Source organism: Macaca mulatta, chromosome 8, assembly GCF_049350105.2.
Source record: "Macaca mulatta isolate MMU2019108-1 chromosome 8, T2T-MMU8v2.0, whole genome shotgun sequence".
In the NCBI taxonomy this organism is placed as follows: domain Eukaryota; kingdom Metazoa; phylum Chordata; class Mammalia; order Primates; family Cercopithecidae; genus Macaca; species Macaca mulatta.
This window is the reverse complement of record NC_133413.1, coordinates 91496566-91513638: the sequence shown is the minus strand read 5'-3', so window position 1 is coordinate 91513638 and position 17073 is coordinate 91496566. Positions and strand designations below refer to the sequence as shown.

At 40.5% G+C, this 17073-nt stretch overlaps 1 protein-coding gene across 12 annotated transcripts in view; it reads left to right on the top strand.

Annotated features, from left to right (window-relative positions):
- Window positions 1-14024, top strand: part of PAG1 (phosphoprotein membrane anchor with glycosphingolipid microdomains 1) — a 140368-nt gene extending 126344 nt beyond the window's left edge. For 8 of the 12 annotated variants that reach the window (XM_001091544.5, XM_077943845.1, XM_077943846.1 and 5 more), the window contains 2 exons: window positions 1283-1342; window positions 4863-14024. In XM_001091544.5, coding sequence (XP_001091544.3) covers window positions 1283-1342; window positions 4863-5225 — 423 coding nt within the window. In that variant the 3' untranslated portion in view covers window positions 5226-14024. The remainder of the gene's footprint in view (window positions 1-1282; window positions 1343-4862) is intronic. The other 4 variants (XR_013397316.1, XR_013397314.1, XR_013397315.1 and 1 more) reach the window with 1 other exon arrangement.
- Window positions 14025-17073: the final 3049 nt, after the last annotated feature.

Genomic DNA, 17073 nt, shown 5'->3' with positions numbered 1-17073 from the left:
AGCATGTTTGCATGTGGCTGGGAATGATCCTACACTGGGAGAATTCCTGGCTCTGTACTCACACATAGGTATGTGGGGACAGGGTCTAGTGTGTAGGAAAGAGGGGATCGCCTGAAGGCAGAACATGGAAAATCCATTTGACAGGGAGGAAAGAAAATAGATTAATGCAGAGGCTGAGGGTGGAGGTAAGAGTTCATACAAATTTCTTCTGATTCCTTCAGTTTTCTTAGCCAACTAGGAAGCAAGATCATCTGCTCAGAGTGAAGACAGGTGAGGAGGTGTTGGAAGTCTAGGGAGAAGAGGAGAAGCTGCAAAGTAGACTGTGAGTTGAGCAGAGACTGGGTGTATTGGGGAAGCATCAGATGATACGGAGCTGCTTTAAGGACTCACTAGAGGGTTGAGTTCACATATGATTGGCAGTTGACTATGGAGCTTAAGCTTAGTAAAGCAGTACAGGACACCAAGGAGAAGGGCAGACGTTGAAAGCATGAATGGGTCCCAATGGTGTTGAAGGAGCATTGGAACTGGGTTACAGAAGGAGTGAGCTTTGACCACGAGCACTGGTCTGAAAGGGGTTGCAAGGAGCTGGGCTGGTGGAGAGGCTGTGGTTTAGAAAGGCCCGGGTGCAACCATGAGGGTGCTGAGGTCAGGGGTGGACATGGAGAGGGGACACAGAGCACAAGATCAGTGGGAGCAGGGGAAGTCAAGGAACTGAAAGGCAGGATTTAGGATACATGTTTGTTGAGGTCACCAAAAATTAAGACAAGGGATGTGTTAGAGAATCAGTAAACCAAGAGCCAAAATCATTGAGAAATCAGGCAGGAGGCAAAACACAAAATGTGAGTCATTTTCTCCATTAGCTTTGAAGTTTCCAAATGACTTAAGGATCTTTCTGATAACACCAGCAAACTGTAGAATATAAAATTCAGGCATTTGATAAAGAAACAGCATGTTTTTAAGTATTAATCCTCCATGGATGACCAATGCTTCAGTGACAATTAGGAATTCGAACAGTAGTCTAAATAATTCTTTTGGCTTCTTTGTACCTACAGATTCAAATACAAAATTAGAGGAAATTTCTCTAAGAATAATACTACTAGATATCCCTGAACATCGTACATGTAATAGATTGCATAAGTGTTTGTTTCTCTTCCTATAATTTCTTCCTGGTTCCATAAAAATCATTTGAAAACATTTCTAGACAGATATGAGGAAACGTGCAAAAGAAAGGTTAGATTGTTAACATCAAACTACTTTCCTTGGCTTGTGTTTGTTCTGACAGAGATTTAGCTCATTGTCATACAAGTCTCGGGAAGAAGACCCCACTCTCACGGAAGAAGAGGTAAGTTTTGTTTCTTTTTAAAAAGAGAAAACTCCTGTATTAAAGAATAGAGCTTCTCCCCTTGAATACATGCACTGTAATGTTACCTTTGAAAGAGCTGAAATATTCTCCTATGCCTATGTTGGAGATCAAGACTTGGGATGTTGGTTTTATAATGGCTCAGAGAGACTGATGGGCAGACCAGACAAGAAGGATGACAGGACAAGCAGTCAGCTTAGGAAAAGAAACTGAGCAGGAAAGCAGGGTCAGGAAAAATAGAGAGGGCAGGGGAGAAGAGTGGGAGAAAAACATTCCAGCATGGGAGCAGTCAGCAGTCAGGAAGACCACATCAGAAGGAAATGAATCATGGGTTGGAAAATTCAGGAAATTAGAACAGGTGGATGTAGGGAATTTGCTCCCTCCCGGGAGACAGAAGGAGGAGGTCTCCGTGTGGAAATGTGGATGCTGAGAGCAGATTAACTTCAGTAAGTACAGTTCCAGGCTGGAGCGAGGGTCAGACATAGCAGCCAACAAGAGCAGATCGCATATTCCCAAGCACCAGGGTGCAAAATTCACAGGTTAGATTTTCAATGAAAGATTAAAATTGTTAAAGCCAGTATTATATATACATATATACATATGAAATATATATATGTGTATACACACACACACACACACATATATATATATATAAAATGTCGAGCTATGCTCAGAGAGCTAAACACCTTTTGATCTAACTGCATATAGCTTCTATCTGGAATTCCTAGCAGAGCAAATTGTGTACACGTACAAGAGCAAAGTACATATGCAGGTACATCACTTCCTATAGGACTCTGAGTAAAACATTAGAATATGGAGATAGACTCCCACATTGAATGTTTAAGGAGCAGAAGTGCTTTCCCTAGGTGATATTGCCCACCCTCTTCCATGTTTCTACCTCCAGAATGGACCAGCCATCTGTCTATCTGGTTGCACAGACCAAAACCTAGGGGTCATCTTGATACTTCCTTTTCCTCACTGTCCTCCAACACAGTCAATTGCCAAGACCCATCAGTTGCACCTCCAAACTGTTTTCCTTGTGTACCCACCTTCCTCAAGCCCACTGCCGCTGCCCCTCCCTAGGCCAGAGCAGTCCCCTCCTGCTGGTCCCTGGCAGCTCCTTGGCCTCCCTCCACTCTGTTTTCTACTCTGCAGTCAAAGTGATCCCATTTGGGACAAGAAGATAAAATATACAGGAATTCTGGAAATTACAGGCTATGTAAAATGGTAAATTGCTTCTTATCTTACAATTGAAACAGGACCTAGTTAAACTGATGAATTTTTAACATGACATAACTATGACTCACAGACATTCATTTTAAGACAGAGGAAAAATAAATATAAAAGGGTTTTTTTGTATTTATGTAATTTAATGTTAAGCAGTCCAGACTGAAGCTGAGATCTGAGCTTTAAGTTCTGTTATCCCAATTTAACAGAGTGTTGTGGAAAGGATTGATTAGAAAAAGAAGAGAAATGGGGAAAAGGAAGAGAGTAACTTATGAGAATATAGCAACAATTTACAGACTGAGGAATAATGATGAAAGTTTTAAAGAGAAAAATTGAGAAGCTAAATAGCAAGGGGGCTAGAAGAGAAACCTGTATACAAAATAAAAATAATAGTCATAATAGTCATAGAAAACAGTCAAAAGGAATATTAGAAGACTCAAGAAGCTTTTATAAAAGTTGAAATGCACAGTGAGACCCTCCTCACACTAGGTTCATTCCCAGAGTCAATATTAAATTGCAAGTTAACGAATGAGGACAAAGGCCAAGAAGACCAAGTACTCTTACAAAGAGTGAGGGGCATTAATGGCAGGGACCATGGGGAAGAAAGCTGAGGAGAGAAGCAAATGGTGGTGAGGGGCTGACTCTCACTGTTCCAGTCTAAGTCAGGGTACGTTTGTCCTCCTCGATGTTACCAGGTGATGAATAAACTGGTATGCCTCTCCCCTCACCACTGTCATCCATTATTTACCCTTTTATCATCTGCCCATATGTAATTTTTGGCTTAGACCACCATTTAGATAATAAATTCTGTGTTTGCACTTCAGTATAAACAGCAGTGAATTTTTTTTGTTCTCCCTAAATTCAAAGAAATTATAATTATTCTATCTTGAGAGCAGTTTTTTCATGAAAACCTCTAAGGTGAGAATGTTAATAATTTCATATTCATTAGGATAGTCAGATCAACATGGCAAGAGTTTTCCAAAGACTGTTTTTCTGAACTGTAAACCCTTGGGATTGTCAAGGCCTCACCAAACTGAACCAGCCACCAGCCTGTAATGAAAAGTTCTCATGCAAATGACCAGTTAGCATGTGGCAGGCCTGTCTTAAGAAGCTTTTGAGGCCAGCTGGAAACTTCACCCACAGTATGTGAGAAAAGGGAAAGCAGGAAAATGTCCCTCAGCCCTTGGGAAGCCAGGCATCTGTGAGGAAGCGTGCTCATGTACTTCCTGGGTATTTGAATGAATCAAATCACTGTGATAAAAATAAACACAGGTAATGAAGGGTATTTTTACTTATTTCCAACCATGATTTTTCACAATAAAGTAATAGTCCCCAAAAGTCTCCTAATCAGTACATTTAATCTTCACAATGAATGAAATCCCTGTTGATATCGGAGGTGATAAAGGATTTATTAGTGAGACTGAGGACTGTGAGGGTGTGCTTGGAGAGCCACTGGCTCTTACCATAGGAAATAGTATCCCATAAGTTGTTATTTCTGACTTGGCTGGATGCAAGCCAGAATGAGTTTTCCCACTGAATAAAACTAGACCTGGTCTGTCAATGTCTGTTTAACCAGTAATACACAACTAAGTCAAAAAATAATGGACAGGAATACCTTTTCAGATATATGTGTACCACCAATGAGAATCCAGCAATGGGTATTGGAGACCACTGTGATGCAGGAAGCATGGAGTAGTCTAATTCAGTGGTTCTCACACTTTACTGGCCATCAGAATCAGCACCGATTGCTGGGCCCCAGCCCTGAGGTTCTGATGTGGTGGTTCTGGGGTGAGGCCTGAGAACTTGCCTTTCTGACAAATTCCCAGATCCTGCTGCTGCTGGTTACAGCCCACACTTTGAGAATCACTAGTCTACTATGTGTTTTCTGTCCTTTTTTGTAAAGCAGTGGAGCCCTTTTTCAGGCAAAATATCATTCTGATATAGAAATGAAATAAAACACAATGCTGTGGTCAGGTTTCCGGGAGCTTCGGGAGCTTTCCACCCCACCTCTCCTCAAATTCCTCCGCAGACCCAAGAGAACTGGGTTTTCATGGAATTGAGGGAATATGACTGATCTCGTTAACACCGTTGAAGATAATGTGTGTAATTATTCTCTAGTAATGTGCTCCATAATTAGTACAGATAAGAAAGAACAAATCTTTAAGGAGCACACACACACAGAAGCCCAGGAGTGCTCAGTATGTGGCTTGTCACTAAAAAGAGGGAGGGGGAAGTCACAGCTGGAAGTTTATTCAGCTCTTCCTTTGTTTCCTAGATCTCTGCTATGTACTCATCGGTGAATAAACCTGGACAGTTAGGGAATAAATCAGGACAGTCACTTACAGTGCCAGAGTCCACCTACACCTCCATTCAAGAGGACCCACAGAGGTCACCCTCCTCCTGTAATGATCTCTATGCTACTGTTAAAGACTTCGAAAAAACTCCGAACAGCACACTTCCACCAGCAGGGAGGCCCGGCGAGGAGCCAGAGCCTGATTATGAAGCGATACAGACTCTCCACAGAGAGGAAGAAAAGGCCACCCTGGGGACCAATGGCCACCGCGGTCTCGTCCCGAAGGAGAACGACTACGAGAGCATTAGTGACTTGCAGCAAGGCAGAGATATTACCAGGCTCTAGCAACCCAGAGGACAACCCTGGGTAGCCTGTGATCAGTCTCTGGGGGCGTTTCTTCCATGGAAGAGAAGAAGTGACACAAACCTATACTTCATATGCTGCTTTAGTCCCCTGAAGATGGTTGGAGAGGCCCTGACTGTTCTCCCAGTTGTTCAGTTTCTGAGACAGAGAGGTACGGACTAGGCTGCACCTGAGTGTGCCCCTGCCTGCCAGATGGACAGGCACACCCAAGCACATCTCCCTCCCGCACCCTCACCGCCCGCAAAAGACCCCATCTGTCAGTGGTCTCATCTCATTAGTGAGGAAGGCCAAGCTGTATGGAAAAACTGCACTCACCAAGGACCGCAAGGCCCCCAGCCTGAACTACTGCCATTCGGAAGGACCAGGTTTTTCTTCCCCTCTTTCCTTTTCTCTCTGTCTGCTATTGACTTTAAGGCTTTTTCCCCCTTGAAATGTCCAGATTCCTGTGGTTCATTCCAAGGAAATTTTCACACGAAGCTTGGCCTTTGCCTTCAATGTAGGTGTTTTAGGATGGCGACAAACCATGGCTGCTGCTTTCTGCCCAGGTCGCCAGTCCTCCCCAAAGAGCTGCGCGTCGGCACCTGGGGATCTGGACCCTGCAGCTGAAGGGACTGGGGAGGGACGTCCCTGGAGTCTCTTCCATCTTTGTTCCCTCTTATTTTGGCACTCTCTATCAGCAGCCTCTCCCCAAAGTACTTGAAGTCAGTTTTAGATGCTTTATTTTATTTTTCTAGTCAAAAACGTGTTTCCCCCAGTGTTTGAAAACTCGTCCGAGCCTTTTCAGTATTTTCCATGAGTATTGTGGTACTTCTATACTTGTTTAAGCCCAGAACTCATTCCTTCAAAACAGAGAGCCTTAATCTTTATGTTGGGACACAGACCACATATTTGGATGGCAGCCATGCGTCCATCTCCGAAGGGCTGTGCACGTGAATGTGTATTTCCCATGGTCTCCACTGCCCACACCAACAGTGTGGCATCTCATAAGTTAACTGCTACCCTAAGGTAATCTAAGATTAAAATGTAAACATTTATTTTTGTTATGTAAGTTTATAAGATGTTTTATGTTCAATGCCTAATTTCTCAAAAGTGCCAGAAAAAAATGTATATTAACTGTTTTGATTTTATGTACAATGATTTATACTCTCCTTTGGAAAAGATATCATAAAGCACATAAGCTAGATCATTACAAGGAGCTGTTATCTTTTTCCTAATCAAGTGTTTAAAACACTGATGGGTTTTAAAGACTCACCTTTTTAAATGGTACTTGGAGCTCCTGATCCAAATTACCTAGACCCCTAGAGAAATAAATGGAAAGTACATAAATAATTATTCATTTTCATTGGTTTACGGTGGGCAATATTGAAATATTTGAAAGGGTAAAAATGGAAAGAAGAACAAAATATGATGAGAGGTGGCTGTGAATTATAAACCTCATAAAAGTATCATAATTCAATTAAAGTTTAATTACATTTTTTCAGAAAACAGTGATGAATTCTGTAGTCCAGTGCTTGCCAATGCAAATTGCCTATTGGAATCTTCTTCCTATATTTTACAAACATCAGTGGCTGAAATAGCTCAGATTAAGAGCTCAGCCTGGTTTGAATTTAATCATCTCTTTAGATCTTATAAGGCCGGCATTAGGAAACTTGTTCACTTTTCATTTTCAAAGGAGCCTAGTTGAAGTGCTATTATGAGTATGAGCTATGGAAAGACAGCTTTTCCTATATTGATAAAGAAAAAAAAATGAGGAAATTATTTCATCCCATTGTGACATCTGTGACTTTTTGGATTTAATAATCTTGCTGTTTTTCTTCTTTATGGGCAAAGAATATAATTGGGAGGATGAAATGTGTTAAAAATTGTAGAGACCAGCTCACTGGAATGTTTTTCCATCCCTGTATTCATGGTTTGACTTTGTGACTGCTCTACATTGCATTCCTGACATTGCGAAGTGAGCTATGTTGGTTGTTGTGATTATTTTGCAATCAGCCTGGTCTCTCCCATGAAGATGTCATGAGCATAAACACAATCATCATTGATTAGAAGATCATAGCAGAATACCCTTGGATTAGAGAGAAGTTTGCACCTTGCATTTCTCTGAATTCCAGTCTCTCATAAGCACTGCTTTGCCTGGTGATTTTCACTGCTTTGTGTTAATGACTTTGACTCAGCAGCCTCTCACATGATGGGGTTCTTTAGTACATGGTAACAGCCATGTCATCTTACACACCTAACATTGTGCATGCTGTAGTGATATCCTTTATAGGCACCTTACAGCTCAAAACTTGTGTTTCATTTCATGCCTTACTTATCAAAAAGGCAGGGAAGTAGGTATGATCTCTAAAGTAAAAAAATAAAAAAATAAATAAAAAACCTTTCTATAGAAAGCTCATAAATAATCATGTAATTTTGCAATTTTGTTACCAAAATATCCCCCAGAAGTTTTCAAATACTAGTTCTGCAATGTGGCCATGAAATATGCACTGAAATATACCTTTTAATTTGAGAACCAGTGGTTAAAATAAGCTGTGATATGAAGTATTTTCAGTGTACTTTTAAAGGAACTGTAAGGCCCTCCAGCATAAACGTTAAAAGAATAGACGGTAGCACAGGCCATGAGGGCTGGAGGAGAGAAGCAGAGTGAACCTTAGAAAGACAGCTCAGCTCTTTGGAGCACTGGATATTTTACTGAAGTATATTTACTGAGGCACTATCACTGTTTTGAATGTATAGTATAGTTTTTCATAAATTTCAAAAATTACTTTGTTCAGAATCTGGGCTTGAATCTTTGAGTTCAACAAAAGCCTATGGCTTCTTTTAAAAAGTTTCATCTTGAGCTAATGCTACAGTTTAAATAAAATATACGAAAGGTAGTTATCAAAAACAATTTGTATATTTAAAATTCTATTTTGACATCCATTTTCTACAGCCAATTATAGCAGGTTATGTGAAATTTAAAAATAAATTTTAGGACTTTTTTTATCTTGTAAGTAAGAATTATAAATCTATCTCAGTTAAAAGTAGGATCTTTGTTTTTATTCAGATATTTTGAAAGTTTAGAAGCATTTTGTATGCTACTTTTGGTATTTCTTAAGTATAGTCAGCAGGACTATAAACACATATTTTGTTTTATGCAAAATTTTTTTAATTTATCAAATGTTTTTAGTGTGTCTACTTTCTGAAATAGTCTCAATATCCTGTCTGTATCCTAGGCAGATAACTACACAAGAGCAAAATGCTATATAGAAAAGAAAATATTTGAAGAAATCTTAAATTCTATAAGAAAGTAATTCTTGCCAGAATGTTAGCTACATATTTTTTTTCTGTCCTGAATAAATTACATCATTAGGTCTGTTGAAGCTTTTGAAGCTACCACTATTCTTTGTGGGAAAAAGGCTAATTACTGATTTATCTGCCCTCAAAATCCCAGAGTTAATTCTAATTGAGTACTAAATTAACAGTAAGTAGTTAACACAGAGAACTAAAATTTAACCACATTATGTCACTATATATATTTCTCATGATTTTTGCTAATTAGAGCATTTACTTAACCAGTAATAAACTACAGACACACACACACACACACACATATACACATACATATACGTGTGTGTGTATATACTTGGCTCTGACACAACTCTGGTGCTTAATTAGGGTATGTTCTATTATGTATTTTGAATGTTTATCCTGCTAGTGTGATGAACTTTTGTTGGAAAAGCAAAATTAGAAGGAACAAGTTTTTCAATCAGTTTCATTTGATAATTACAGGAAAACTTTGAGTTGTCTAATTTAATTTTTCCAATTAATATATTTAGACTTTAAATTGCATCCATAATTCTCTTGGCTGAAAAACAGTGATATTTTAAGACAGTTCTGTTATACATGTGACTTACTTCTGACTCAGCCTCAGAGGAGGAAATGTAAAGAGATAAAAGATTTGGCCTAAAGCAGCAAGCGACTAGTAACCTTGAGCCAGGATGAAGCCAAGGCAACGTGACTCCCAAGTAGCAGGAGCAGAGGTCGGTCACCCGTGGCATTCTGTTTCATTCCCTTTTAAAATTATGAGGCTTTATAGGCAGTGTAAAACATCAGCAGGCAGCGATGTGATAGGATGTGCAAAAAAGCTGGTCTGATACCGTGGCTATAATTACAGAGCTTTAGTTCAATTAGGATTTTGTAAATGAGCAAATGACGTTTTCTTCCAGTGCTCCTTGTAATAGTTAATATAAGTCCATGCAATCTTGTGATGCCATTCTCCTGAAGGTATTGATTTCTGGTACCCAGCCAGCTTAGCTTTGGCTGCTGGAAGCACAGTAGGTACTGATGGTTACTTCCTGAAAATCTTGACAGGCTTATTGTACTGTGTAATGGGGAAAAGTTGAAGTATAATGTTTGGGGTTAATAAGTGACTGAGGTGAAAATAGAAACATGTGTCTATAATATCAAATATGGCTTTATTTGCAGTAAAATCTAAATTCCTTATTGTACAGTAGTATTTTCTTGCCCTGTGTTGTATCTTTTCTTAAATACATTTTTCCTGACAGTAGCTTTCGGCAAGTTGAACACACTTAGACTGAAAGTGTTTAACTTAAAGAGATCAGTCCAGAAACCATGATAAATTAGAATCTTGATCTGAATTACCAAATTAAAATTTAAAATCATGGTCCAGAAGAGAACAAACATTCATGGCTTTTTTATCCTACTGCTCATTTTTAGGTCTGTGTTTACATCCAGTCTCTTCTATTTGTGAAGTATGTCATTACTTTTTTCAAGTTCTTCTTTGACTTCACTGAAAAATAATATTCCAAATTCTTAATGTAACATGAAAAGTGAAATAGAATTTTTGTTTAAAAGACATTTTTTAAAAAGCATTCAATTCAGTAATCATTTCTCTTAATACAGGAAGTTTTTTTGGCTTGCCAGTTAGATACTGTGGGTATTTTTTAAAATGTGCTGTCCTTGGGTTGCCTCATATCACCTTGCATAATCTTGTATTACAAAGGTTGATAATTGTCATTTCTCAGATGTCTGTATGTTACACTGGCAGCAGTAAAATGTTTTAATGTTGTTCCCTTTTAAATAATTGTGTTGTATTAACATGCCTCATATTTTCTGGGGAAACTTGAAATATAGCTAAACAAAAAAGGTCTGTCATAAATAGGAATTGGCATTTCATTGTTAATATGTTTTTTCCTCATAAAAGTAGTTACACCAAAAGTGACATATTGTCTATTACATGGGCCCAATCAGTATTAAAGTACTCCCGTTACTCAAAAATATTAAAAGATAATTCATGACACTTAGTAGCATTTTCATTCATTGCTTCAAAAGGTCTTTGTAATGGTCAAATTGTCCACTTCACAAAAGAGTGAGAAAGTTGTTTTCCGTGCTGGGAATTTTTAAACTTTAGTTTTAAGTCCAAAAGTATCTCTTATTAGCTTGAACATTTTGTGATTACTTTTCCCTCCCCGGATCTAGTCCTTTTAAGGAGTAAGTCTAAAGAATGAGGCCATGAAGTCACTATTTCCTCCCACCTCAGTTTGTCTCCTGGTACTTAGGTGGCCTACCGCTTTGCGTAGCAATATCCCTGGGTCTCTTCCCCACTCAGCCTTCTGTGTCTACTATTGACAGGATGTGTCATTATGTCTTTCCGGTACCAATCACAGTGCTGCCGTATCACAGACCCTGCCAGCCAGCATGGAACCGTGCCTCACCACAGCTCTGCCCAACTCACAGGCTGCCAAAGTGAGGCCACAGGTCCACCTAGGGCGGCAGATGCTGGTGCTATTTGTCATGACTTTTGCCAAAACATGTACACTGTTGCTCACTTCTTTCAGAAGAATGGTTGACACTAAGGGGCCATGGAAAAGAACTTTTTAAAAATTGTGGTGGAATCAAAGTCACAGAGGCAGAAATGTTAGCGTCATGCTCTAACCAAGGAAGCTTATGTTCCCCGCAGTGCTCTGTATCTGGCCTGGGTCTCCTCAAGCGGCAGCCCCCACTGTCCAGCATGTGGAAGGTAGATTCTTATGACAACACCAGACCCATAGTTGCCAGGAAACAAAAAGGAAGCTGAGTGTTGTGAAGGGGAAGAAATCCTTTTTATAAGAAGGAATCATTTTTAGGCCGGGTGCAGTGGCTCATGCCTGTAATCCCAGCACTTTGGGAGGCTGAGACAGGCAGATCATTTGAGGTCAGGAGTTTGAGACCTGCCTGGCCAACATGATGAAACCCTGTCTCTACTAAAAATGCAAAAAAATTAGCCAGGCATGGTGGCATGTGCCTGTAGTCCCAGCTACTCGGGAGGCTGAGGCAGGAGAATCACTTGAACCTTGGAGGCGGAGGTTGCAGTGAGCTGAGATCGCAACACTGCACTCCAGCCTGGGTGACAGAGCGAGACTCCATCTCAAAAAAAAAAAAAAAAAGAAAAAAAAGAAAAAGAAAACATTTTTAAAGCAAATTGAGTGTAAAATGTTTTCGCCATGAAGCCATTGCACCCTCTCCCCCAGGAAACAGTGCCTAAGGATGATGTCAAGTTACAGCCAGTTTGCGCTGATCCCCCAGGTCCTAAGAAAACTGTGAGTGCTTCACATGCAAAGGTAGAGCTACCAGATATGGAGAATAACTTGGCCATTTATAGCAAACTGCCTGACTTTGGGGTGAGAAACCAAGCACCCTCTAGGTCCTAGGATAGGTGAATTGGAGGTGCAGCTGCTAAAAGTTCTCATTTTCTACATACTTCAGGAGCCAGCGTGTTTCATTTTGGTTTTGTAAAACTTTGCTGTAAGTATTCACAGTTAACTCTTTGAATGGATATTCTAGAATGTATCTTTTTTTTCAAAATTAGCAGAACAGTTCTCTCTGCTCATTCTCTTTATACATTTAGTTTTTTTAAAGTTCCCCTAGTATACCTGTTAGGCACTCTAAATAGGACACAGTTAAGGCTAAAAGAAGGACCAGTCGCTCTCTAGAGCCTACAGTTCAGAACTCTCTTATTGTCATGTCCTGGTTTGGTTTGGTTTGGTTTGGTTTGGTTTTTAACTCAACAAGTTGCAAACCGTGAGTTTAAAGCAAACGGTTTCCTTTTCCTTTCTTAAGCTTAAAGAGAATTTTCTTTTTAATCTTCAGCTCCTCATGTAGGTAGTGAAGGCTTCCCTGAAAGACAGCAGTGCCCTTCTCTAGGAGAAGAGGCTGGGACTAAAAGCCTGAGTCTATGGGTTGAGGATTTTCAGCATTCCTTTCACAAGCCTCTATGTATTTTTAATGGAAGACTCATAAATGAACCTGATATGGTGTTCATGACCCACCCCTTAAGCATGCTTGCTTTTTTTAACTTTACTTTTGGAATATAGGACTTGGTCTTCTTTTTCCTGGAGCCATGCTAGGATTTAATTCCTATGTGCTGCCCCACCACTGCCCCGCCCACGTCCTGGAAGATGGCCGTGCCTGCAGCAATGCTCCCGTCTTGAGGACAAGCAATGTGGAAAGCGTCAGGAAAGCTGAACTTTGCGTTCAAGCAGCAAACATTTGTGAGCATTCTAGTAAGCTTGTGACCTTGATACTTTTTAAACATTATCTTTTTATTTGCTTGGAGTATCAACCATACAGCTGACTCTAGAGCGGTGAAGGGAGTAGGGATTAGAGCAAATTCGGACTTCCTGCCCCTATGGTTCTCAGTTCTCATGTCTCTCTGGGAAATGTGTTGGCCCAATTCCCTATCTGCCACTCTGAGTCTCTTGAGTAAATGTGTATAAATGAGAAAAATTATCTCAAAGATTTAACTTATAATTTAGATATTTTCTTCTTTTTAAACTCAGGAATAAACCTGGTTTATAGATAACATAATATGGCTACTAGAGCTATAATTGGGTAGGTGACTAGAAGCATTCTTTCAAATATATTTCTTGTAAAGACATCTACTTTGTTTTAACTAGGAAAAGAAACTCCTCATTAAAATAAGATAAACATTTCCATAAGCACTTTCTAGAAGAGTGTAGCATCTGTCTACCATGCATCCCAGAGTGTTTGTATCTTGCTCACAGTATTTCAAAAATTTTTATGGGTGAAAAAAATGTACATTTTTTAATTTATTGGAAAAGTGTATTGAGTTGTTGAATTAAATTCTCAAATGGGACAATTTAGTGTAAAGAGAAGCACTGGTTTTGGAGACAAGAGCACAGGGCTGTGGTCCCTGTTCCAGCATTGACTTTACTGTGTGACCTCGAGCAAATGATTTAACTTCTCTGTGCCTCAGTTTCTCCATATACAAAATGGGGATAATGATACCAACCATTGCCTACCTCATAGAGATGTTATGGGGACAAACGAAATAATAGAGATAAGCACGAATGCTTTCAGCTCTTCAGAAGAAAGGTGCTATATAAATTGAAGTTGTGTTTTTAATGATCCAATTATTAATTATGTTTAGGGTTTAAATAACAATACTGTTAGTCACGTTAAGAATAAGTTTTGTTTTGATGCATATTTCCAATTCTCTTCTGTGACCAGATCTTGATCATTCAACCAGTAATGGTACCTGAGGAACTGAAATGGGTATTTGTTTTCTGTGTGTTTCTGCCGGTAGTATTTCAATTCTGAATATCCAGAAAAGACTGGAGTTTAATTTGTAATATCTTATAGTTTACATGTAATAAAACTTATTCAAGCTGTATATAAAAGTATGGTTACATGTAAATAGCAGGTATGTTGTAATTAAAGGCACTTATCAAATTGTCTTTGCTCTTTTTTCAATTGTAATAAAAGTCAGTTTTATATAAAGGCTTGTTAAAATTTATTTGGTATTTGAAAAGGTCAAGAATGGCTAATTTATTTATCTTTCATGCATTACCTGAGTTTTGGGATTCCAGCAGTCAACCCACCACCATAACAGGAAAGATAGTATAATGTTCCTGGTAATCAGACCAAAGTGTGTAGAGGTTAGCATCAAAAACTTTGCAGAAAAGGACCCAAGTTTGAATCCCAGCTCCATCATGACTTTGAGGAAGCTGCTGGACTTCTTTGTGCCCTCCTTTCCACATTTGGAAATGGGGGATTATAGTATAGAACCTGCTAATGGGGTTGTCTTGGGGATTAAATGAGATATTAAGCATGGTACCTGGCAAGGTGCTAAGTGCTCTGTCAATGGTAAGAGACCATCTTCACAAGGCTGGGAGATTTTTGATGGCATTTGCCCACACTTGCCAAGCACTCCTATGAAGATATGCCACCTGAGAGCAAACAATTCCCCAGGCCAAGAGGAAAACCCGTCTGCTTGTGTGTGAGGGGGATGCAGCCCCAGCAGGATGTCTCAGAGCAAATGACTTTAATCACCATCTGACCTGGCTGCCCCCTTCCTAGTCACTTAAGACTGGCCTTGGGGCCAAAAGGCGAAGCAGTGAGAGTTCTCTTTGGCATGCTTCTAACTTCTTTTTGTCTGTGCCCTGTAACTACAGGACACCCCAAACCCCCCAGATTGCCTCTTTAAGACCCACCACAACCCAGGCTCCCTTTCTGAGATTTTTCTGTGCTTTCTCCTTCTGTTCCACCCCATCTGCACCATTATAAATACTCACCCTGTTCCATATTTCTCCAGGGATTGGCCTGCTTATTTCTACCCAACTAACTGTTCCTGTACAGTGAGTGAATATCCCTCCTACTCCTAAGACTGTTTACAGTTTAAGGAGCTTGCTGCCTATCACAGGCTTGAGCAAAACCACCCTTCACTCTCATGGGCATGGCAAACTCCTGAGAGACTGCTGGGAGCATTTGGGCATAGAGGAGAGGGCAGAGGCTCCCGCAGATCACACGCCACATCAGCAAATGCCTGCCACTCCCTATGTCAAAGGGTCTCATCTTGCCTAGTTACTTCCTTGCACGTGATGTAATGATAGCAACCTAGAGGCAGATGTGGGGAAGGGCCTGGCCATCTTGGTTTCAAACCCTGGCTTCCTTTCTCACCACATGGGCAGAACTTTCTTTCCTTTCCCAGAGTATGAATCACAACTCCATTCTGCGTGTGGAGGCTCAGCACTAAGAAATGTTTATTCTCGGCTGGGCGCAGTGGCTCACGCCTCTAATCCCAGCACTTTGGGAGGCTGAGGCGGGCGGATCACAAGGTCAGGAGATCGAGACCATCCTGGCTAACACAGTGAAACCCTGTCTCTACTAAAAATACAAAAAAACTAGCCGGGCGTGGTGGCGGGTGCCTGTAGTCCCAGCTACTCTGGAGGCTGAGGCAGGAGAATGGCGTGAACCCGGGAGGCGGAGCTTGCAGTGAGCCGACATCGCGCCACTGCACTCCAGCCTGGGCGACAGAGCGAAACTCCGTCTCACACAAAAAAAAAGAAAGAAAAAGAAATGTTTATTCTGAGTCTTTGGATCACAGATCCTGGTTTCCTACATGGGCTACCTGGGGAAATGGAAGCTCCAGAAGCTCAGCAGTTTGGAAAGTTCTCTGTTATCTGTAGAATGGAGCACTCTCCACTTCTGTCAGAAGTGAGTGTACTGCTGATTCTAGGACGTAGACGTTTACCAAGTGCTCATTAAGAGGAGTGGAGAATTCTGATGCCCTAGTTAAGGTAAGCCAAACAGTCCAGCCTTTATCGTTACTGTTTTTTTAAAAATGTTCTCCTTGGGTCCATCTTTCTGCCTCTGTGAATGCAATCTGCACTACGATTCTTTTCACTTTTGAAGAATTATTCAGGACCTTTCTGTACTTTTGAGGTCGCCATTTTGAATGTTTGTTCTCATCCTAGATGATTCTTAAAAATCTCAAGGCTAGACCTAGGCACTCCAAAGCCAACTGTCTCCCAGGCATCACATCTGTTTCCAAAATGTCTCCCTCGGTATGTCCCAATGTAAATGTGGTGGTTCTGGAGTGGAATCATCTTTCCCAGCTGCCTTGTTTGCTCTTCAGGGCACATTTAACTTTGAAATATTCCCCGTAGCATATACTACAATTTCCTGCACACAGCAAGCACTACATAAATGTTTGATTTGATTTGAATTCTCCTACCTTTCTATCATCCATAGTTCTACAAGCCTGTCTTGAACTAGTGCCTATCAAATCTTAGTATTTCATACTTGAACTCTTCCCCCACCAAAAGCTTCTCTGTAACTGTGAACTTCTGAAGAGATGCCAGGGTAACAAGATAGGGATGTCCTCCAAGTCAAACCAGCCCAAAAAGTGGTGGCACGGGGAAGAAGGCAGACATCTGACATGCAGATAAACAGCACCACAATCTGGCAGAGTGTTTTCTAAAACAGACACGTCATTCAAAGCAACAGCTTTAAATGTTTAGGCCCAAAGGAAAAAAAATTAATCATCTCAACATCAAAGTAGAAAAGCAAAGTTAACAGGAAAACAAAACAAGCCACAGAAAAACCAAATATTGATTCATTCCATAAATATTTGCTGAGTATTTACTATGTGCCAGGAGCTGAAACATGGTGAGAGAGAAGAGACAGAACTCCTGCCTCACTGGAGCTCACATTCTAATGGCCTTAGTGCCTATGCCTACCTTTAAACGTTTGGCATGCACGTTTAAATTCTTGGGGTATTCAGTATCTCGATGTCTCCACTGATTGTACCAAGTCTCTGAAGATCCACTTTACAGAAAGGGCTCCAGAAAGGCCTCTATGAGCAGGTTACATTTAATGTGAGACTGAAATAATAAGCCAGTGAAAGAAATTCCAGGCATGGTGCACAGCCAATGCCAGGGCTCCAAGTCAGGAAAACCTGGATCTTCTCACAAAAGCACACATAAATCAATACCCGGCCAGCCTGCCAGGCCTCCGGCATATCTCCTTCTCCACCATTCCTGCCCTT